The sequence below is a fragment of the Pelophylax lessonae genome (genome assembly GCF_965119305.1).
Source record: "Pelophylax lessonae genome assembly, chromosome: 1".
NCBI classification, from domain to species: Eukaryota; Metazoa; Chordata; class Amphibia; order Anura; family Ranidae; genus Pelophylax; species Pelophylax lessonae.
Genome location: NC_138768.1, coordinates 207,320,024 through 207,344,094, shown reverse-complemented (window position 1 = coordinate 207,344,094; position 24,071 = coordinate 207,320,024). Strand labels below are relative to the sequence as shown.

Sequence of the window (24,071 nt, the reverse complement as noted above, 5' to 3'; positions counted from 1 at the left end):
CAATACCACATATTGAAGTGGGGTGTTATCTGAGTATACTTTTACAAGTGTATTTGTGTCCTGCAACAATATTGCCTCTTTTGCTGTGTTAACTCTGATACAAACAGTGCCAAACTCACTGGCCAATTTTTTGAACAACTGGTGTGATAGACCAGTGGCCCCCCAATAGCACATATTGAAGCGGGGTGTTATTTAACAGCATACTTTTCTAAGATTGTATTTTAGTCCTGCAAAAATGTGGCCTCTTTTGCTGTGTTAACTGTGCTACACACATTGACAACAGATACTGGCCAATTATTTGTAGAACTGGTGTGATAAACCTGTGGCCCCCCCAATACCACAGATTGAAGTGGGGTGTTATCTACACAGACACATGGTCTAGCAAACACGGGCAGGGATTTTACAGGCCAACACTTACGGTTCTGTGTACTGTGAACGCCTACCGTACCTCTAGCCATCAAAAACTACGTTTTTTGCTGTCAGTTCAAACCATGTGAGCTAATTTCTGCAGCCTATACAGGCCGACACTTACTTCTGTATACTGTGTGAATGCCTAATGTTCCTTCAGCCACAGAAAACTACGTACTTAGCTGTCAGGTAAACCCATGTGGGCTAATGTTTGGGGCCTGGAATGGGCGACACTTACTTCTGTATCCTGTGAATGCCTAATGTACCTTCAGCCACAGAATAATACGTTCTTAGCTGTCAGGTAAACACATGTGGTTTAATTTTTGGGGCCTGGAATGGCCGACACTTACTTCTTTATCCTGTGAATGCCTAATTTTTCAGACTGGAAATGCAAAACAATGGGTCTGTAAAGGTTCAGCCAAATTGTGGAATGGATGTGGACCCATTTTACAGATGTGTGAATGGACCCTATATGTATTAGACAATGTATTTACCGGCTGCTGTCAGTTCTGGCTGATTTATGAATAAAAAAATATATATTTTTTGCTGTAAAAAAAAAAAACATTTAGGGCAACTTTTTCAATTGCAATACTTCTGTTATGACATTGTCCATGTGCTGGGACTATTTGTGCACAGCTAGTACGTCTTTTGTGGCTGCAAATATGACCTAAAGGTTTTTAAAGTTCGCCTCCCATTAAAGTCAATGGGGCCCGCCGAAAACTCGCGGTTCGCTGACTTTTGAGAAAATTTGCGGCTGGCATTCGCGAACCGCACCGGCCGATGTTCGTCCATTACTAGTCCTGGGCTGTCGGCCTAGAGGAAAGCAGGCTGAGCTGAGCTGAGCTGCAGAAAAGGGATCCAGTGTGCTATGGACCAAGTGGAGTTGTTGGGGCGGACGTTTCCATTAAAGCAGTGTCGTGAGTACTGTAAACTGCCCAGGGGTCTGCCTAGGATAGGGGACCACCCTGGAAGGTCAGAGGGATCCAGGAGCCAGCTAGCCGGTAGAGGAGACTTAGAAACGGGGTGCCAGATTCTAAGCCCTGAAGAGAAGTCTGTAAAGAGGGTGCCAGTGTGGGTCCTGAAGACTTAAGAGTTGCAGCAGTAGCTACCTCAGCCAGGAGGGCTAAAGGAAGCAGTACAAAGGACTTTGTGTCACCGGGGAGTGTCAAAGTCAGTCAAGTGTTAACAGACAGCAAGTCAGCGTTAACAAGCGCCAACTGGCATTGACCGGCATTCAGCCGGCATCAAGTCAGCGTCAAGAGGCATTTTTCTCAGTTGTCCTATTACTTTGTGAATAGTTGAGCCAGAGGAGTATCCCACTCATTCCCTTCTCCCATTCAAGTTCCTAAAATAATACAAAACCCAAAGATGCTGGACTGTTCCTTGTCTCAGTGCTCACACTTGGAGAACATGCTTAAATGTGCTGTTGTTACTAGCGGTAACCCTGGCTGACCCACATCCAGCAAAATGGCTGGGAATTCTTTCTACATGTGCATAGTTTTAGCACAGATTCATTTATTTGTCCCGCCAATACCTAATTAGTGAATATCCTAAGGCTTCCTAACACAAAATTTTTTATTTTTGTTTTTATTATATTGCCTCACTTTACACTGGTGGATTACTGTACTTAGATCCTGGTGCCACAGCAAAATAATTTATGGGTTGTAAGGGATGTTTGTTATTCTAAAATTAGATGGATGGGTGAAAGATTAACATTGATATTTTCATGATATGTAGCTGCTTTTTAAAAGAAAAGCATTTTACTTATCCCGTTCATTTTATTTCTAAGTGAAGTAATATAAAGGTCCCTCCATATACAGGTGTCTGCATAGGAAAAGTTGCACTATTTCATTCTATTATTTTCATAAGGTTACTTTAAGTTTAATCATATTATTCTGTTTTTTTCCCTCGGGAGACTTCTTTCAAATTTAATTTTCTTTCCTTCCTCTGCTTAGGGCTGTACTAAGTGCTTATATAGTGTTCTGCTCTCACTGGTGGGTATAAATTATATTTAACACCTTGGCCTGACTGTAACATTCAGAAAGCTTTGCCTTGCTTCTGGCTGTGACATTGTCCTGCAAACTTAGGTGTAAAAGAAAAATTGCAACCTGAGCTTCCAGCTACTTGATACTCTGCACCTGATACATAGCCACAGTTCACTGATAGTAGCTAACTAGTTTACACAAGTAAAAGCAAACAGAAGGCCCAGCGAGCAATTTTTCCAGATTCCCGAATTCAAGGAGGGCTTAATTTCCCTATTATATTTAAAAACGAATGCAAGTGCTACTTCTTTTGTGCAGCCTGAATACTGCATCTCATCACAATGCTATGCTATCCCTGGAACTACAGAACAAATGAATAGTGTTCATGCTCTGAAAACTACTATAAAGGAATTATAAATCTTTCTACCTGCACTTTGGTGTTTTTCACCTGCATAAGATGTGTCTTGATCATGTAGTTTCATGGTGTCATTTGTTTGTCTATACACACAGCCAATAGTATCACTTTTGCATGTCAGAAGTTTCTGTTTGTTTGAAACATGAGGCATGTCACATGATACTGCACAGATTATTGCATCACCTCGGTCTGTAGTCTGAGAACTGACATTTCCTATGAAAAACAATATATCCCAAAATCCCCAGGTCTCTCGGTCTAGTGCTTTGCAAGTGGGAGCTATTACCAGAGCTTACCATGCTGAAAGAGATGTATTTTCATCACATGAGCACTCCCACATTTGTGATGCCACATAGGGAAATGACTAGGCATGCACTGAATGCTATGTGACCTAGAACTAGAAGTCTAGTGCATAGGATAATACATAGTTACATGGTTAATCTGGTTGAAAAAAGACACAAATCCATCTAGTTTAACCAATAAAAGGGAAAAATGATCATACAATCGTATATCCACAATCCTATAATCACAGTTGATCCAGAGGAAGGCAAAAAACCACAAGTAAACCATGAACCAATTTGCTCCAGCAAGGAAACAAATTCCTTCCTGATCCTGCGAAAGACAATCAGATATTCCCTGGATCAACTTTACCTACAAATGTTAGTACCCAGTTATATTATGTACATTTAGGAAAGTAGTAAGGCCTTTTTTAAAGCAATCTACTGAGCTGGCCAGGACCAGCTCCTGAGGGAGTCTATTCCAAATTTTTACTATGAAGAAACCTTTCCATATTTGGGAATTACATTTCTTTTCCCCTAGACGTACAGAGTGTCCACTTGTCCTCTGTTGGTTAAATTGTTCAAACATGACACTTCAAACTGAAGACGTACCATGTGAGACCATCATTACAAACACAGGGAATAAAACTGCACTAATACCTAGTCAAAGCAACAAAAATATTTGAAAGTGTACGTTTCCTTTAAGGGCACAGCCACACCTTTCCGTTTTCTACACATATGTTTCTATTGAAATCAATGTAACACATGAAAATGCATGTTAGTATGCCATAGTGTGTGTAAAGTGTGCCATCAAGTGTAAAATGTGAATCAATGTGTGTGCATATTTGTTTATACATTGTTTGTAATAAAGCTTATCTGCATGCATTGCAAAGTGTATTAAATAAATTATACATTCATTTCCATGGAAAATGCATGGAAAAACAGCCAAGTGTGAGTGCAGCATGAAGGCCATGTCAGATCAGAGATCTCTTTGCATCTGACAACTCACCGGCAGTGGATCAAAATGCAGGACATAGCAGGGCAGTGAAATACTCACCTGCTTGAAAAGTGTCCCTCCCTTGCCGGCCACTAAATATTATATACTGCACATGAGTTAGAAGTGGAAAAAATGACCTAATTGTGGTTTTATTCAAAATCTTACATATAGGAGTCACATTGGCTTATTGGAATGAAAAGTTTGACACTTTGGCTGGAAACATGGCATTCCACATAATGTACAAAGCACACCCAGGCAGATGGTGACATTCTGTTTTATTATTATAAAAACAGTACCTGCTGTATGTTAAATTAATTCTGTGAAATTTTTACAGTTTTATAAAAGTATGCTAAAATATTAACCAAAGAAATACTTTTAAGTAAACAAAACAGTAACTGTTACTATGACAATGAGAATGCAAACAGCGAGTGCCAAAAAAGACAAGAGTTTACAGAGTTTGGATTTTTTCTGCTCCTTCTCCATCTTCTTCAATAGAGAGTCATACCCAGGCGTATAAATGTCTTCCAGCCAATATTTTAACTCATATGGATTCTCCTGCAAAAAAATAAAGTCAATGTTGCTATAATATATATATTACATTTACAGTGGATCAAAAACCTAGCATAAATCTTCTGCTCTCTGCCTCTCCTTGCTGATCTTTATAAAAAAATAAATAAAATAAGGATGAGACTTCCCTGAATACCTTGCAGCTCAACTAGAGTTTCTCCTCAAACTACTGGGCAATACGGGACTTCTGGTTACAGCTATGATTGTGGGTGGAATCAGTGTGAGAACTGAGCCTGGGTAGTGCCTGTACTTCACACAGATTTTGAAATTGGCTATGGCTAAACCCTAAAGGATTAGTTCACCTTTATCAAAAAACTGTCTATGCAGATACTGGGGCATCTGTAGGTAAAAGCAAACTTTGCAGCTTTAACTACAGTTGAATAACGCCCTTGCTATAGGTGTATTCCATTAACGTACCTCATGAAGCCTGAATGGGAAACTTATAGGACATTGTTAACCACTTAAGCCCCGGAAGATTTTACCCCCTTCCTGACCAGGGCCTATTTTGCCATTCGGCACTGCGTGACTTTAACGGACAATTGCGCGGTCATACAACAGTGTACCTAAACGAATTTTACGTCCTTTTTTTCCCACAAACAGAGCTTTCTTTTGGTGGTATTTGATCACCTGTGCGATTTTTTGATCATGCGCTATAAACAAAAAAAGGGCGTCAATTTTGCAAAAATAACAATATTTTTCAAATTTTTTTATATGAAATCCCCCCCCAAAAAATGTAAAAATCAAAATTTTTTAACATTTTCGGCCAATTTGTTTTATGCTACATATGTTTGGTAAAAAAAATTGCAAAAAGCGTATTTTGATTGGTTTGCGCAAAAGTTATCGCGTTTACTAACAAAGGGAAAGATTTTTGTTGTTTTTTTTTTAAAGCGTAATGGCGGCGATCTGCGATTTTTTTTGCGGTACTGCGACATTGCGGCGGACAGATCGGACCCTTGACTGACATTTTTGACACTTTTGGGGTTACCAGTGACATTTCTACAGTAATCAGTGCTATACATATGCACTGTTACTGTAAAATGACACTGGCAGTGAAGGGGTTAACTTTTTTGAGAGGGAGGGGTTATGTGTGTGCCTAGGGGCGTGATTCTAACTGTGATTGGCTGTGGCTTGAGGTGTAGGAACAGTGATCAAAGGTCCTACATAGTAGAACCTATTGATCACCATTCTTACACAGGGGAAAATGACAGGCGGCTTGTTTACATTAGCCCCCATAGATTCAAGTAAATCAAAACTGTCTAACCATTATATCACTGTATATCAATATTGTTTCATTGTATGATGCATATGTCTACTAGCTAATGTGGTATCAATATTGATGATTTGGACACTTATGATATATCTGTTTATGTTTGAATGATTTTTGTCCACTCTTTTATACAAAGATATGATTAGCTCCCGATGAAGCTTTTTACATAAAGCGAAACATGTCGAGCATCGCAAATACCTACCATCCACTGTTCAAATATTAAAGGGACCCTGACGGACGACAGTTACCCTCCTGTCACCGATCACATGGCCCTATGCGTGATGTAGTAGGATCTAATTCTTTCATCTTGTGCAGATTATTCTTGTGCAGATTATTATATGTATTTTTTGTGCTTCTCTTTGAGGTATATGCACCTCTATTGTTGATTTTAATATATTTTTCTAAATAAATTGTTTTTTTATGAAATCGTGCCTTTAAAGTCCTTGCCTGGTTCACACTCAAATTTCTATGTTAATTGGGATGTGGCACATTGTGTAATACCTTTTTTGGCGATCAGAGTACTGCTATCTGAAGGCGCCTATCTGGTTCATTCCCTACTCTTACCACCTGTCCCACCCCATTAGATTGTAAGTTCTTTTGAGCAGGGCCCTCTAAATCCTCTTGTATTTTATTGTATTGTATATGTACTGTCTCCCTCTAATATTGTAAAGCACTGCATAAATTGCTGGCGCTATAGAAATCCTTATTAATAATAATAATAATAATATCTGAACAAACTACATTTTTTTTAAAGAATATAGTTTATTAGTTATTGTGGCTCAACATCATTTCAATCAACGTTGTTATCTGTTTCAGAAAATGTGCAGGGAAAAGACAAGAGGAGGTTATATTGAAGAGGAATGACAATCATCATAAGGCACAGTTGCTAATGCTTAAACTATTACAAGACTCAAGCCCAGGATACCTCATGCCAAACTCTGGTTTGGAAGAAAATATAGTCAGGTAGTGGTTAAATAGTGTGAAGTCTGGGCCAATAACCAAGGTGATACAGGGGCCTGATGACATCAAGTGCTGCCTCTTGCACACTGAAAGAAAATACAAAACAAGAATGGGTAGCCACTTATTAGAGATGTAAAGCTGGGGAGGGAAGAGTTAACAAGAAGAAAGAGAGAAAAAAAAGGGGGGGGGGAGGATGGGAATGTTAATCAAAAGACTGTGCAGCACCTAGAGGAAGGGTAATAGTTTAGCAGGTGTACCACATTTGCAGGAACTTTGGATATCACCCATGAAGGCAGGCACTTAGCTCCTCTATCCTCTTAATACTTTTTGGTAACAGTAGGGACGGTGGTCGTTTTCCGTTTTCCAGTATCTATCAATGCGCAACCAGCTAATATTAGCAAACAAAAAAATCCCTTCTTTATCTTCGCGATTGACCCAGGTATAACTGATAAAAGAGCTATTGCCCAGGTTCTAACTGTAATTTGTAGGCATACTGTAGCTGAAAAACAGATTTCCAGAAAGGTATGTGTGTGCTGCCTAGCTCCTCACACCTCCAGCATCTGTCAGGAATCAATGGTATGATCTTATCTAATATGACCAGGCCTCTATATCAACTGGTCAGAAGTTTGAAGTTTCTCACTTGGGCTTGTAAGACTTTGCTTACTTTAAAAGTGGAGAGAAAGAACTTGTCCCAATCCTCTTTAGAGAAAGGATGTCCCAGTTTCTGCTCCCAGTCTCGGACATGGAAGGGATAATTTGAAAAAGCTCCTGAAAGAAGGATGTTGTACAACTTAGAGATGGCATGTTGACAATCTGTAACATGCAAGCATAGGGCTTCCAATGGGGTCAGGTCCCTGTGGGGTCACCCAAATCCTGCAAGCCTAGCTTAGAAATGTTGAAACTGGAAATACCAGAGCCATCAACTCTGGAATGGCAACTCAGGAGTCACAAGCTCTTTAAGGGGCTTAATTCCAGTCTGTCTTATGGCTTTTCATATGGGAAATGGATTCAATTCCTGCCATTAGAGGAAACCTTTACAGTGCATGCCTGGGGGAAATTCTGGGTTTTCCATAATCGGCATCATGGGACCTATGTGGGAAGAAACGTGTTTTCTAATGCCATGATCCCAAACATGAAGAAGAGAAACTACTAAGGGGGGGGGGGGGGGGGAGCAATGAAGTGGGTGGGAAAGAAGCTGGATTAGGCCAACTCAGGGACATTAGCAGTGTAATATTGCCTTCTATACTAACCCTGAGCTTAGACTGATTGTGATATAACCAGTCTAGGACTCTGCAGAGTACCACTGCTGTAGAGTATACATCTAGATGAGGCAAGCCTGCACCCCCTCAGTTTTTCATTTGAATTGGTAGCAAATATTTAAATTATATTTCTTAATTATTAAACATTATACTTACCTGCGGTAAGTGTTTTGCACAGGAGCCCCGATCCTCTCTTTTCACGTACCCTGCCTGCAGTCTTGGCTCCTCCCTCTGCTGAGTGTCCCCCACAGGAAGACATTTGCTATTGGCGTACTCATCCATGCTCACACCAAGCTCCGTTCTATGTGTCCATAAGACACACAGAGCAGGGCTCAGCCCCACCCTCTGCTCCCTGTTCACTGGCTGTGATTGACAGCAGTGGGAGCCAATGGCCTCCATTGCTGTGTCTGAGCAAATGAGGAGGGAGAGAGCCTGAAGAGCCTCTACTTTTGTGCACATTGCTGGATCAAGATCATGGCTCAAACATTGGGTACTGGGGGGGGGGGGGGAGCTGCATGCAGAAAGTTTTTTACCTTAATGCATTGAATGCATTATAGAAAAAAACTTTCTGCCATTAGAATCACTTTAACTAGGATGTCATAAGATGTTTGATATGGGGAAGGAGGTGAAAGGTACTTAAGCAAAGCAGTGAAAAAAATTGATGGGGAGCCCGGAATGTTAGAGTTTGAATGATATATAGAAAATGCGGAAGGATATCCATCTTAATGTGGGACATCCTACCCAGCCATGAGTGCCTCAGGAGTAACCAACTTTGGAGTCAATGTTATGCAGCTGTTTGTATTAGTAGATAGTTAGGCTCATACAATTTGCTAAGTTGTGTAAGAATCTGAACTCCTAAGTAGTTTATCAAGCTCTGTACCCAGTGGAAAGGGAACCTATCTTGTAGAAACTCCTGAGTGCTAGAAGGCAGCATGATATTAAGGCATTGTGATTTAAAGGCATTTATTTTGAGGTTGTTAAAAGAGCCAAATTGTTCCAGCTCTTGCATAATTGATACATAGAGTAGTAGGTCATTGGTGAGTCATAAAGTCATAAACTTAACTTGTGTTGTTTACAGTTAATCTTAATGCATTCTATGAAAGCATTAGCCCTTAGGGCATTAACTAAATTTTCAATTGCAATTGTGTACAGAAGTGGGGAAAGTGGGCATCCCTGATGTGTTCCATTTGAGATGCATACTGGAGCAGATAGAGGATGATTCACTCTGACTCTAACCCTAGGACAAGCTTATAGCAACAACATTTTCTGGAGAAACTCACAAGGCAGACTGATTTGTTGCAAAGCCACTTTAAGGGAACTCGCTATTCAGGTCATGACTGGATCTAGGGGTGTGCTGGGGTGGTCTATGCCCCTCCAGATTTTAGCGGTGTCCCCCCAGGCTGCTTTGGATGCTGTACTGGTCTAAATGCACCTACCCATCTCTATCCTGCTAATCACCTAACTACATAGCTCCACGACAATTGTCACACATTTCTCGACTGGTTCCCTTCCATGCATATTACCGCTGCCAGAGAGTAGTGGCTGTGCTGTGATTAAAAAAGAGAAAAAAGCCTGCCCTGGCCACTGCTTAATAGAACATTGTCAGCTGCTAGTGAAGTGAGCAGTGAGCCAAAGAAGTGAGAAGAGTTTTGGAGTGTGCAGTGCTGAAAGTTGAGGGGTGGGGTTTGCTGGGCATAGGACGGAAAGGTGTGGATAGGGGTGCTGAAACCAGGAGAGGGAGAGCTGTGGACAGGGGGTACTGGACACATTTGGGAGAGCTATGTAAGAGGTGCTGGGCACAGGAGGGAGATCTGGGGATATAGGAGTGATGGGCACAGGTGGGAGAGCTGTATATAGGAAGGATGCTGGGCACAGGAGAGAGAGCTGTGGATAGGAAGGGTGCTGGGCACAGGAGAGAGAGCTGTGGATAAGGGGTGCTGGGATGAGATGAGGCATGGACAGGAGGCATAGAGTTGAGCTGTAAAAGAGGGGTGCAGTGGTGAGCAGTGGGTGGTAAATGTGAGGCTATAAATTTCAGAATGCTTACCACTTATTATGCTCGAAGTGCACCAATGTATGTGCAAAGTACACTATGGTATACCAAGTTCCACAGTCAGAAGTCTAGTGTTTCAGAGCTTTTAGACGTGTTTTGTTTTATTTATTGTTTTTGTTTATTTTCTGCCCTTCAGCTCATTTTCTGAATTCGCCTTTGGTGTTTTTTTTTTTGTTCTGCCTGTAAATGCTCCTCTTCTAATACACATGTAAACACCTAGGTGTGCATGGACACATAGCTTTAACTAGAGGTGCTTTTATGGAGTTAACAGGCTGTAAAAGGTGTTTTTTAAGTTCTGTGTGAATGAGCCCTATAGCTTATAGCCCTATAGCTTATAGCTTGATTGCAAATAATATTACATAGTCCTCCTAATGCACTAGCAGCCCATGCTAGACAGGTGCATATTGGTTTTGTGTTACTGCTAGTACTGACTAGGGATGATCGAACGGTTCGGGTCCACCATCGGTTCGGCCCGAACATTGGGTGTTCGAGGTTCGGCCGAATTTAGAACTTTTTGCCCAAAAAGTTCGGAATTCGGCAACCAGAACCGCCCAAAATGCAATGCTTCAGGAAATGGGCTTTAAAAGCCCGTGATTGGACCAGAACCATTAGCAAAAGCCAATTGAGGGGGCAGAAGAATGCTAGGAATGTGATTGGAGTGACTAGGGGGTCCCTAGACCAATCATTAGTGAATACGCCCCCCAGTATATAAGATCGCCCCCGCCATATTCCCAGCATTGTTATAATGGACATGGAAGAGAGTGGAAGCAGTTCTGTTAATTTTACTTTAAAAGTGTCATTTAGCTATTTTTAGTGTGAGGAAAGGGATATCTAGTGTAGTTAGAGTGCTCCTTTACACTTAAGTTAGCTTCAAAAATTTAGTTTCTGTAGGGAAAGTGTTAAGTGTCAGGGGACCGTAGTGTAGTGTAGGGTTAACTGACAGTGACTGCTATGGCAGGGTGACAAAACCCTTCCATAGCAGGGTGACCGCTATAGAGAAATGATCATTTCTCTGCTTCGGAACAGGAATGTGGCTTCTCACCAGCAAGCATTTTTTAATGCTGCAGGGGCTGCCACTGCCAGTGCTTTTTTGAGGACATGTTTGATGTCAGACATGACATCTGAATATGTGTATAGGGGGTATATATAGACATATATGTCTGAATATATACCCCTAGACATATATAGGTGTGATAGTAGCAGAAATAAATGCTTGCGCTAATGAAATCATTTACAGTAATATATTTCTGCTACTATCACACCTATATATGTCTAGGGGTATATATTCAGACATATATGCCTATATATACCCCCTATACACATGTTCAGATGTTTTGCCTGCCTCAAAAGAACCCCAAAAAATGCCAAAAAAACGCTAGTGTCAAAAAAAAAAATGCCCAGGTGTGTTTTTGCTGGCATTTTTTGGGAGGTTTTGGAGGCAGGCAAAACATCAGAACTTGTGCACAGTACCACTATACACAAGTTCAGATGTTTTGCCTGCCTCAAAAGAACCCCAAAAAATGCCAAAAAAAACGCTAGCGTTAAAAAAAAAATGCCCAGGTGTGTTTTTGCTGGCATTTTTTGGGGGGTTTTGGAGGCAGGCAAAACATCAGAACTTGTGCACAGTACCACTATACACAAGTTCAGATGTTTTTCCTGACTGCAAAGAACCCAAAAAAATGCCTGCTATTAAACCGGCAAGGTGTTACAGCAGAGAAGCCATATTCCTGTGCTTAAAGTTTTCTAATACAAACGATCTTTTTTTTTATGGTTCTGGACATGCTACAGAGCTGAAACTTCACAGGTACACCTTTTAGACCCCCCAGACACAAAATCACACAAAAAAAGTTCTTAAAAATTGTCATTTTTGATAAAAAAGCCAATTATTGAAAAATTAAAAAAAAAAAAAAAAAAAAAAGAGATTTTTTGATTTTTACTTTGGATTTAGTATCTGGGGGGTCTAAAAAGTGTACATGTGAAGTTTCAGCTCTGTAGCATGTCCAGAACCAGAAAAAAAGATAATTTTTCAGTAGAGCAGGGATGGTGGGACCCCTCTTTTACACTTATATGATCTTTTTTTGGGGTTCTGGACATGCTACAGAGCTGAAACTTCACAGGTACACCTTTTAGACCCCCCAGACACAAAATCACACAAAAAAAGTTCTTAAAAATTGTCATTTTTGATAAAAAAGCCAATTATTGAAAAATTAAAAAAAAAAAAAAAAAAAAAAAAAAAAGAGATTTTTTGATTTTTACTTTGGATTTAGTATCTGGGGGGTCTAAAAGGTGTGCATGTGAAGTTTCAGGTCTGTAGCATGTCCAGAACCAGAAAAACAAAGATCGTTTGTATTAGAAAACTTTAAGCACAGGAATATGGCTTCTCTGCTGTAACACCTTGCCGGTTTAATAGCAGGCATTTTTTTGGGTTCTTTGCAGTCAGGAAAAACATCTGAACTTGTGTATAGTGGTACTGTGCACAAGTTCTGATGTTTTGCCTGCCTCCAAAACCCCCCAAAAAATGCCAGCAAAAACACACCTGGGCATTTTTTTTTTGACGCTAGCGTTTTTTTTGGCATTTTTTGGGGTTCTTTTGAGGCAGGCAAAACATCTGAACATGTGTATAGGGTGTATATATAGGCATATATGTCTGAATATATACCCCGAGACATATATAGGTGTGATAGTAGCAGAAATATATTACTGTAAATGATTTCATTAGCGCAAGCATTTATTTCTGCTACTATCACACCTATATATGTCTAGGGGTATATATTCAGACATATATGTCTATATATCCCCCCTATACACATGTTCAGATGTTTTGCCTGCCTCAAAAGAACCCCAAAAAATGCCAAAAAAAACGCTAGCGTCAAAAAAAAAAATGCCCAGGTGTGTTTTTGCTGGCATTTTTTGGGGAATTTTGGAGGCAGGCAAAACATCAGAACTTGTGCACAGTACTACTATACACAAGTTCAGATGTTTTTCCTGACTGCAAAGAACCCAAAAAAATGCCTGCTATTAAACCGGCAAGGTGTTACAGCAGAGAAGCCATATTCCTGTGCTTAAAGTTTTCTAATACAAACAATCTTTTTTTTCTGGTTCTGGACATGCTACAGAGCTGAAACTTCACATGCACACCTTTTAGACCCCCCAGATACTAAATCCAAAGTAAAAATCAAAAAATCTCTTTTTTTTTTTTTTTCTTTAATTTTTCAATAATTGGCTTTTTTATCAAAAATGACAATTTTTAAGAACTTTTTTTGTGTGATTTTGTGTCTGGGGGGTCTAAAAGGTGTACCTGTGAAGTTTCAGCTCTGTAGCATGTCCAGAACCCCAAAAAAAGATCATATAAGTGTAAAAGAGGGGTCCCACCATCCCTGCTCTACTGAAAAATTATCTTTTTTTCTGGTTCTGGACATGCTACAGAGCTGAAACTTCACAGGTACACTTTTTAGACCCCCCAGACACTAAATCCAAAAAAAGTCATGCCTGCCTCCAAAAATGCCCGATAAATGCAAGAAAAAGCGCCGTAGAGAAGCCGTATTCCTGTTCTAATAAAAATTATAAGAAAATGCTAATTTTTGGGGGGTTCTGGACATGCTACAGACCTGAAACTTCACATGCACACCTTTTAGACCCCCCAGATACTAAATCCAAAGTAAAAATCAAAAAATCTCTTTTTTTTTTTTTTTTTTTTAATTTTTCAATAATTGGCTTTTTTATCAAAAATGACAATTTTTAAGAACTTTTTTTGTGTGATTTTGTGTCTGGGGGGTCTAAAAGGTGTACCTGTGAAGTTTCAGCTCTGTAGCATGTCCAGAACCAGAAAAAAAGATCATATAGGTGTTAAAGTTAAAGGAGGCTCCCGAACCACATCCCTGTTCTACTGAAAAATTATCTTTTTTTTTTTCATGGTTCTGGACATGCTACAGAGCTGAAACTTCACATGCACACCTTTTAGACCCCCCAGATACTAAATCCAAAGTAAAAATCAAAAAAATCTCTTTTTTTTTTTTTTTTAATTTTTCAATAATTGGCTTTTTTATCAAAAATGACAATTTTTAAGAACTTTTTTTTGTGTGATTAATAGTCCCTGGGGCATGACCCAGAACCCTAGGCACTTTTTAGGGGCATTTATTGGGTTTTAGGGCTTAAAAATGGTGTTTTTTGATTACAGAAGTTCGGGTCCCATTGATTTCAATGGGGTTCTGAAATCCGAACCGAACTTTCGTGAAGTTCGGGTGTTCTGGTCGAACCGAACTTTTCAAAAGTTCGATCATCCCTAGTACTGACTACTGCATTATTCATTAAACATCTATCAGACAGGTGCCATACCTGATTAACTGATTAGGTTTATACTGGACAACTGTGAAGTGTGAAGATTTCAGTCATGCCTTTCCCAAGTTTTTGAGTTGTGCTTTATGTTTAGAGATGGCCTTGCGGTTCGCCCAGCGGTCGGTCCACGGCGAACTTTGCTCGTTCGCTATTCGCCGAACATGCGAACATATGGCGATGTTCACGACCACCATATTCTTTTACATTGTGAAGAACTTTGACCCCTGACACATCCATCAGGTGGTACAGGACAGCCAATTGAGACATTTCAGCACATGGACATACCCCCCTACCTTATAAATAGACCTGTTCTGGCTGCCATTTTACATTCTGCCTTTTGTCAGTGTACTATTGTTTGGTGTGCAGTATATAGAGGTGTAATACACTTATAATATACTTTCTAATATAGAAAGCATACATTAGTGGATTTGTATTGTACAGCATTGGGACTGGTGAGCGGTTCTGCAGTGATACTATTTTGGGTACTTGGGTACTACAGAATTTTTTTTTCTGTTTTGCTGCGCTCCCTCTGCTACACACAGTGACAAACGTTACTGGAAAAAAAGTATATACAGTAACTGGTGTGATATACCAGTGGCCCCCCAAAACGACAGATTGAATTGCATTTGGGTACTGCAGAAATTTTGCCTCTTTCGCTGCGCTACCTCTGCTACACACAGTGACAAAAGTTACTGGAAATTTTTTTTATAACTGGTGTGATAGACCAGTGGCCCCCCAAAACGACAGATTGAAGCGGGGTGTTATATAACAATATACTATTTTTTATAATAGTGTATTTGCATACTGCAGATATTTCTCCTCTTTCGCTGCGCTACCTCTGCTACACACAGTGACAAAAGTTACTGGAATTTTTTTTTTAAAACTGGTGTGATAGACCAGCAGCCCCCCAAAATAACAGATTGGAGCGGGGTGTTATAAACCTTCTTCCACATATACTGCGCTTCTCTAGAGACTTTTGTCACAGGGTCATTTAAAAAATGACAGGCAGAGGAAGAGGCAGGCCCTTCCGCAGGGGTGGTAGGGGTACGGCAGGAGCACCAGGCCGGAGCGAAAGTGGGAAGTTGCAGAAGGTGCGTTCGATTACATCAAAGGACGCACCAGGCTTGGTTGAGTGGCTCACTCAGCCTTCCTCTTCTGCACCCTCCTCATCCTCTCTATCTGCACCCTCTTCACTCTCTGCTGTGTGCACCCCCAAAGACACCACCACCACCACCACCATATACCCCCTGCGTGGGTCACAGGAATTATTTTCCGATCCATTACAAGACATTTGCGATGCACAGCCATTCTTGGCATCGGATCAGGAAGAGGAGGTAGCAATAGCCGTCACTCAGCAGTCTGATGCCAGTACCCAGATTAGTCCAAGGAGGATGGTCCCCGCTGTTGCTCCTACTCCGAGATCTCTAATGTTAGTGGTGGGAAAGGTGACGTTGATGATGATGTGTCTATGGACGTCACGTGGGTGCCCACAAGAGAGGAAGAGGAGGGGAGTTCAGAGAGAGAGATGGACCAGCAGATAGGGAGGAGAATCAGGCCAAACTTACATTGCACAGGAGAGACAAACCAGACTGGTAATGTATCAGGAGCGAGCCACCAACCATGTACGGTCACCTCTGGCGCTCCCAGGACGCCGGCACAGGGCTCGGCAGTGTGGGCTTTTTTTAACGTGTCCGCTGCTGACAATAGTGTTGCCATCTGCAGCCTTTGCAGTCAACGCATAAGTCGTGGTAAGCCCAACACTCACCTAGGGATGACTGCCTTAAGAAGGCACCTGGACTCCCATCACTGAGCCCAGTGGGAGCAACAGCATCAGAACCCGCAAAGCCACACTCCAGGCTCTCACCGTCCAGCCTCTTCTCCTTCTCCTATATCCTCACAATTGTCCTCCACTCCACCTTCCATCATGCCGTCCTCACGTTTTTCTGGAAAAAGGCAGGCTTCCATGGCCCAAATGTTCGAGCGTAAAAAAAATGATGATGCCGGATAACCCTCTTGCCCAACGGTTGACCGCTGGCTTGTCGGAGCCAACTACTGCCATATAAACTGGTGGACTCGGAGGCCTTTCGAAAATTTGTAACCATTGAAACACCACAATGGAAGGTCCCAGGAAGGTTTTTCTTTCCTTCGCCCCTGAGAGAGATTGTGGCAAGATGAACGACAGCGTCACTATTACAACTAGCAAGTTTATGACCAACAGACTGCTTCAGAGGAAGCAGATGGTCATAGATGTCCTTCATCCTGGAAAAGCCACTGTCCCCAAGACTGAAATCAGGGAGAAGCTGACCAAAATGTACAAGACTACCCCAGATGTGATCTTTGTATTTGGCTTTAGGACTCACTTTGGAGGTGGCAAAACGATCTACGATTCCCTAGACTATGCAAAGAAAAACGAGCCCAAACACAGACTTGCCAGGCATGGCTTATATGAGAAGAAAAAGACTTCTAGAAAACAGCATAAAGAAAGGAAAAACAGAATGAAGAAAGTCAGGGGCACAGCCAAAGCAAGCGTGGGTGCTGGTAAAAAGAAGGACTAAAGCATCCCAAGATGAACTATCAGAAGATTGTACTTTATTCCAGGATCTTGTAATTAAAATTATAAAAATTGGAAGGTCCCAGGAAGGAAATATTTCTCGCAGAAGGGCATCCCAGAGCTATATGGCCATATTCAGTGACAAGTGAATGTATCTCTGGCACACAGTGTCGGTGCCAAGATACATCCGACCACAGACACGTGGTCTAGCAAACATGGGCAGGGAAGGTAAATAACTTTTACTGCCCACTGGATGAACCTTCTGACGGCCGTCAAGCATGTAACCTGTGGCACCTGTGTATATTTGGTTTTACCGCCACGGATTGCATGCAGGCCTGCCTCTTCTTCTCCTCCTCCTACTCCATCCTCCCTCTCCTCCTCGGCTGACTCCTCCTTTTCCTCTGCTACCGTCTCTTCCGCTGCGCCGCCCAAGATCCCCAGAACCTATTCGACATGCCAGGTGAGAAGTTGCCATGCTGTGCTGTGCCTATTGTGCCTGGAAGCCAAGAGCCACACTGGTCCTGCACTCCTTTCTGCTTTGCGTTCACAGGTAGATCAGTGACTAACACCGCTCAATTTGACAGTTGGTAAAGTGGTGTGCGACAACGGTGCCAATCTGCTGAGCACGCTGAAACACGGCAAAATTACACACGTGCCATGCATGGCACACGTCCTGAACTTGGTTGTGCGGCGATTCGTTGTCAAATACCCTGGGGTCCACGACGTTTTGCGGCAGGTCAGGAAAATCCAGGGCCATTTCAGAAGCCTGACATTCAGCGGGGACACAACCTGCCCGTCAGACGTCATTTGTGACTGCCCGACACAAAGGAACTCAACCTTGTATATGCTTGATAGGCTGCTCCAGCAGAAACATGCAGTTAACGACTACCTGTACGAACTCTGCGGCAGGACAGGTTCTGGGGAGCTTGGTTTTTTTTCACAGCACCAGTGGCTGCTCATGAGCGACGCATGCAGACTTCTGTGGCCATTTGATGAGATCACTAAACTGGTCAGTCGCAGCCAGGGTGCCATCAGTGACATCGTACCTTATGCCTTCTTTCTGGATTGTGCATTGCGTCATGTCATTGATCAAGCCGTCGAGAAGCAGGAGCAGGTAGATGAAGAAGTCGCAATGCTGGATGAATTCCAAGGGGGGGCTCCTCCATCTGAGACAAGTCAACAACAGGAGTCTGAAGAGGAGTCAGAGGAGGATGGTGCCGGGCGGATGAGGAGGAGCAAGAAGAGCATGCTTTAGAACCTTTCTGGGATCCCTGGTGTTGTCAGTGGATGGGGGAGGAGGACATTATCCTGGATGATGAACAGGAGCCAGGCCACTACACCGCTTCCAGTTTAGTGCAAATGGGGGCCTTCATGCTCCAGTGTTTTAAGAGGGACCCCTGTATAAAAAGAATAAAGGGCAAGGACCAGTACTGGGTGGCAACCTACTTAGACCCCTTGTACAAACAAAAATGGCGCAAATGTTACCACCATCACAGAGGGCTGTCAGAATGCAGCACTTCCAGGCCTTGCTTCGAGAAATGCTGCATTCTGCTTTTGCGTGCGCTGGCAGTAATTTCCACTTACAGAGAAACAGTTGCGGGTACCAATCCAACAGTGCCTGCAAAAAGGTTTGAAGATGTGTTGGTCACTTCTGATATGCGATCATTCTTTCAGCGACCCATCGACAGCTGTCCTCCGGATCCAGCATCAGGGAACATCGATGTGGACGCTCTGAGAAGTGATGAACCCCTGGAATACTGGATGGGCAGGCTTGACCTCTGGCCAGAGCTTGCAGAATTTGCAATGGAACTGTTGGCTTGCCCCTCATCCAATGTCCTGTCCGAAAGGACGTTCAGCGCAGCAGGAGGGATCATGATCGATAAACCCACTCGCCTAGCTCACGACAGTGCTGACTTCCTCACATTTATAAAAATGAATGAGGCGTGGATCTCGGAGGAATTCAACACATGTGACCAGTAGACCATGTTTGATTCAAATTCCTCATGACAGGCCACAAATATCCACCACCACCCATAACAATTCATGGTCCCTGTCTTAGGTAAATACAGCAGCATAAAAGGCCTTTCATGTCCGTTGAATGCCTAATTTTTTGGGCCTGTAATGGCCGACACTTATTTATCCTGTGAATGCCTAATGTACCTCCAGCCACAGAATACAACGTTCTTTGCTGTCAGGTGACCCCTGTGGGCAAATGTTTGGGTCTGTAATGGCCAATAGGGATGATCGAACTTTTGAAAAGTTCGGTTCGACCAGAACACCCGAACTTCACGAAAGTTCGGTTCGGATTTCAGAACCCCTTTGAAATCAATGGGACCCGAACTTCTGTAATCAAAAAACACCATTTTTAAGCCCTAAAACCCAATAAATGCCCCTAAAAAGTGCCTAGGGTTCTGGGTCATGCCCCAGGGACTATTAATCACACAAAAAAAAGTTCTTAAAAATTGTCATTTTTGATAAAAAAGCCAATTATTGAAAAATTAAAAAAAAAAAAAAAAAAGAGATTTTTTTGATTTTTACTTTGGATTTAGTATCTGGGGGGTCTAAAAGGTGTGCATGTGAAGTTTCAGCTCTGTAGCATGTCCAGAACCATGAAAAAAAAAAAGATAATTTTTCAGTAGAACAGGGATGTGGTTCGGGAGCCTCCTTTAACTTTAACACCTATATGATCTTTTTTTCTGGTTCTGGACATGCTACAGAGCTGAAACTTCACAGGTACACCTTTTAGACCCCCCAGACACAAAATCACACAAAAAAAGTTCTTAAAAATTGTCATTTTTGATAAAAAAGCCAATTATTGAAAAATTAAAAAAAAAAAAAAAAAAAAAGAGATTTTTTGATTTTTACTTTGGATTTAGTATCTGGGGGGTCTAAAAGGTGTGCATGTGAAGTTTCAGGTCTGTAGCATGTCCAGAACCCCCCAAAAATTAGCATTTTCTTATAATTTTTATTAGAACAGGAATACGGCTTCTCTACGGCGCTTTTTCTTGCATTTATCGGGCATTTTTGGAGGCAGGCATGACTTTTTTTGGATTTAGTGTCTGGGGGGTCTAAAAAGTGTACCTGTGAAGTTTCAGCTCTGTAGCATGTCCAGAACCAGAAAAAAAGATAATTTTTCAGTAGAGCAGGGATGGTGGGACCCCTCTTTTACACTTATATGATCTTTTTTTGGGGTTCTGGACATGCTACAGAGCTGAAACTTCACAGGTACACCTTTTAGACCCCCCAGACACAAAATCACACAAAAAAAGTTCTTAAAAATTGTCATTTTTTGATAAAAAAGCCAATTATTGAAAAATTAAAGAAAAAAAAAAAAAAAGAGATTTTTTGATTTTTACTTTGGATTTAGTATCTGGGGGGTCTAAAAGGTGTGCATGTGAAGTTTCAGCTCTGTAGCATGTCCAGAACCAGAAAAAAAAGATCGTTTGTATTAGAAAACTTTAAGCACAGGAATATGGCTTCTCTGCTGTAACACCTTGCCGGTTTAATAGCAGGCATTTTTTTGGGTTCTTTGCAGTCAGGAAAAACATCTGAACTTGTGTATAGTAGTACTGTGCACAAGTTCTGATGTTTTGCCTGCCTCCAAAATTCCCCAAAAAATGCCAGCAAAAACACACCTGGGCATTTTTTTTTTTGACGCTAGCGTTTTTTTTTGGCATTTTTTGGGGTTCTTTTGAGGCAGGCAAAACATCTGAACATGTGTATAGGGGGGATATATAGACATATATGTCTGAATATATACCCCTAGACATATATAGGTGTGATAGTAGCAGAAATAAATGCTTGCGCTAATGAAATCATTTACAGTAATATATTTCTGCTACTATCACACCTATATATGTCTCGGGGTATATATTCAGACATATATGCCTATATATACACCCTATACACATGTTCAGATGTTTTGCCTGCCTCAAAAGAACCCCAAAAAATGCCAAAAAAAACGCTAGCGTCAAAAAAAAAATGCCCAGGTGTGTTTTTGCTGGCATTTTTTGGGGGGTTTTGGAGGCAGGCAAAACATCAGAACTTGTGCACAGTACCACTATACACAAGTTCAGATGTTTTTCCTGACTGCAAAGAACCCAAAAAAATGCCTGCTATTAAACCGGCAAGGTGTTACAGCAGAGAAGCCATATTCCTGTGCTTAAAGTTTTCTAATACAAACGATCTTTGTTTTTCTGGTTCTGGACATGCTACAGACCTGAAACTTCACATGCACACCTTTTAGACCCCCCAGATACTAAATCCAAAGTAAAAATCAAAAAATCTCTTTTTTTTTTTTTTTTTTTTTTTTTTTTAATTTTTCAATAATTGGCTTTTTTATCAAAAATGACAATTTTTAAGAACTTTTTTTGTGTGATTTTGTGTCTGGGGGGTCTAAAAGGTGTACCTGTGAAGTTTCAGCTCTGTAGCATGTCCAGAACCCCAAAAAAAGATCATATAAGTGTAAAAGAGGGGTCCCACCATCCCTGCTCTACTGAAAAATTATCTTTTTTTCTGGTTCTGGACATGCTACAGAGCTGAAACTTCACAGGTACACTTTTTAGACCCCCCAGACACTAAATCCAAAAAAAGTCATGCCTGCCTCCAAAAATGCCCGATAAATGCAAGAAAAAGCGCCGTAGAGAAGCCGTATTCCTGTTCTAATAAAAATTATAAGAAAATGCTAATTTTTGGGGGGTTCTGGACATGCTACAGAGCTGAAACTTCACATGTACACTTTTTAGACCCCCCAGATACTAAATCCAAAGTAAAAATCAAAAAATCTCTTTTTTTTTTTTTTTTTTTTTTTAATTTTTCAATAATTGGCTTTTTTATCAAAAATGACAATTTTTAAGAACTTTTTTTGTGTGATTTTGTGTCTGGGGGGTCTAAAAGGTGTACCTGTGAAGTTTCAGCTCTGTAGCATGTCCAGAACCATAAAAAAAAAGATCGTTTGTATTAGAAAACTTTAAGCACAGGAATATGGCTTCTCTGCTGTAACACCTTGCCGGTTTAATAGCAGGCATTTTTTTGGGTTCTTTGCAGTCAGGAAAAACATCTGAACTTGTGTATAGTGGTACTGTGCACAAGTTCTGATGTTTTGCCTGCCTCCAAAACCCCCCAAAAAATGCCAGCAAAAACACACCTGGGCATTTTTTTTTTAACGCTAGCGTTTTTTTTGGCATTTTTTGGGGTTCTTTTGAGGCAGGCAAAACATCTGAACTTGTGTATAGTGGTACTGTGCACAAGTTCTGATGTTTTGCCTGCCTCCAAAACCCCCCAAAAAATGCCAGCAAAAACACACCTGGGCATTTTTTTTTTTGACACTAGCGTTTTTTTGGCATTTTTTGGGGTTCTTTTGAGGCAGGCAAAACATCTGAACATGTGTATAGGGGGTATATATAGGCATATATGTCTGAATATATACCCCTAGACATATATAGGTGTGATAGTAGCAGAAATATATTACTGTAAATGATTTCATTAGCGCAAGCATTTATTTCTGCTACTATCACACCTATATATGTCTAGGGGTATATATTCAGACATATATGTCTATATATACCCCCTATACACATATTCAGATGTCATGTCTGACATCAAACATGTCCTCAAAAAAGCACTGGCAGTGGCAGCCCCTGCAGCATTAAAAAATGCTTGCTGGTGAGAAGCCACATTCCTGTTCCGAAGCAGAGAAATGATCATTTCTCTATAGCGGTCACCCTGCTATGGAAGGGTTTTGTCACCCTGCCATAGCAGTCACTGTCAGTTAACCCTACACTACACTACGGTCCCCTGACACTTAACACTTTCCCTACAGAAACTAAATTTTTGAAGCTAACTTAAGTGTAAAGGAGCACTCTAACTACACTAGATATCCCTTTCCTCACACTAAAAATAGCTAAATGACACTTTTAAAGTAAAATTAACAGAACTGCTTCCACTCTCTTCCATGTCCATTATAACAATGCTGGGAATATGGCGGGGGCGATCTTATATACTGGGGGGCGTATTCACTAATGATTGGTCTAGGGACCCCCTAGTCACTCCAATCACATTCCTAGCATTCTTCTGCCCCCTCAATTGGCTTTTGCTAATGGTTCTGGTCCAATCACGGGCTTTTAAAGCCCATTTCCTGAAGCATTGCATTTTGGGCGGTTCTGGTTGCCGAATTCCGAACTTTTTGGGCAAAAAGTTCTAAATTCGGCCGAACCTCGAACACCCAATGTTCGGGCCGAACCGATGGTGGACCCGAACCGTTCGATCATCCCTAATGGCCAACACTTATTACTGTATACTTTGAATGCCTAATGTACCTCCAGCCACAGAATACAAAGTTCTTTGCTGTCAGGTGCATGCCTGTCAGCTAATTTTTGGGACCTGTAATGGCCGACACTTACTTCTGTATCCTGTCAATGCCTGATGTACCTCTTGCCACAGAATACAAAGTTCTTTGCTGTCAGCTGAATGCCTGTCGGCTAATTTTTGGGGCCTGTAATGGCCAACACTTACTTCTGTATTCTGTGAATGGCTAATGTACCTACAGCCACAGAATACAAAGTTCTTTGCTGTCAGATGAACGCCTGTCGGCTAATTTTTGGAGCCTGTAATGGCCGACACTTACGTCTGTATCCTGTGAATGCCTAATGTACCTCCAGCCACAGAATACAAAGTTCTTTGCCGTCAGGTGACCGCCTGTCGGCTAATTTTTGGGGCCTGTAATGGCCGACACTTATGTCTGTATCCTGTGAATGCCTAATGTACCTCCAGCCACAGAATACAAAGTTCTTTGCTATCAGGTGCACGTCTGTCGGCTAATTTCTAGGGCCTGTAATGGCCGACACTTACTTCTGTATCCTGTGAATGCCTAATGTACCTCCAGCCACAGAACAAAAAAATTCTTTGCTGTTAGGTGACCGATTGTCGGCTAATTTTTGGGGCCTGTAATGGCCGACACTTACTTCTGTATCCTGTGAATGCCTAGTGTACCTCCAGCCACAG

General features: G+C 41.5%; 2 protein-coding genes across 2 annotated transcripts in view; one reads left to right on the top strand and one right to left on the bottom strand.

The window, feature by feature from the left end:
* Positions 1–4,452: 4,452 nt before the first annotated feature.
* Positions 4,453–24,071, bottom strand: part of MINAR2 (membrane integral NOTCH2 associated receptor 2) — a gene marked incomplete at both ends in the record, with an annotated part of 48,066 nt that continues 28,447 nt past the window's right edge. Inside the window, one exon of the mRNA XM_082243200.1 lies at positions 4,453–4,632. Within this exon, the coding sequence (XP_082099326.1) occupies positions 4,453–4,632 (180 nt within the window). The remainder of the gene's footprint in view (positions 4,633–24,071) is intronic.
* LOC309544294 (small ribosomal subunit protein eS24-like) lies at positions 16,656–17,147 on the top strand. The gene has a single exon (XM_082243201.1). The coding sequence runs from the start codon at positions 16,690–16,692 to the stop codon at positions 17,071–17,073; it is 384 nt and encodes a 127-aa protein (XP_082099327.1). The 5' UTR covers positions 16,656–16,689; the 3' UTR covers positions 17,074–17,147.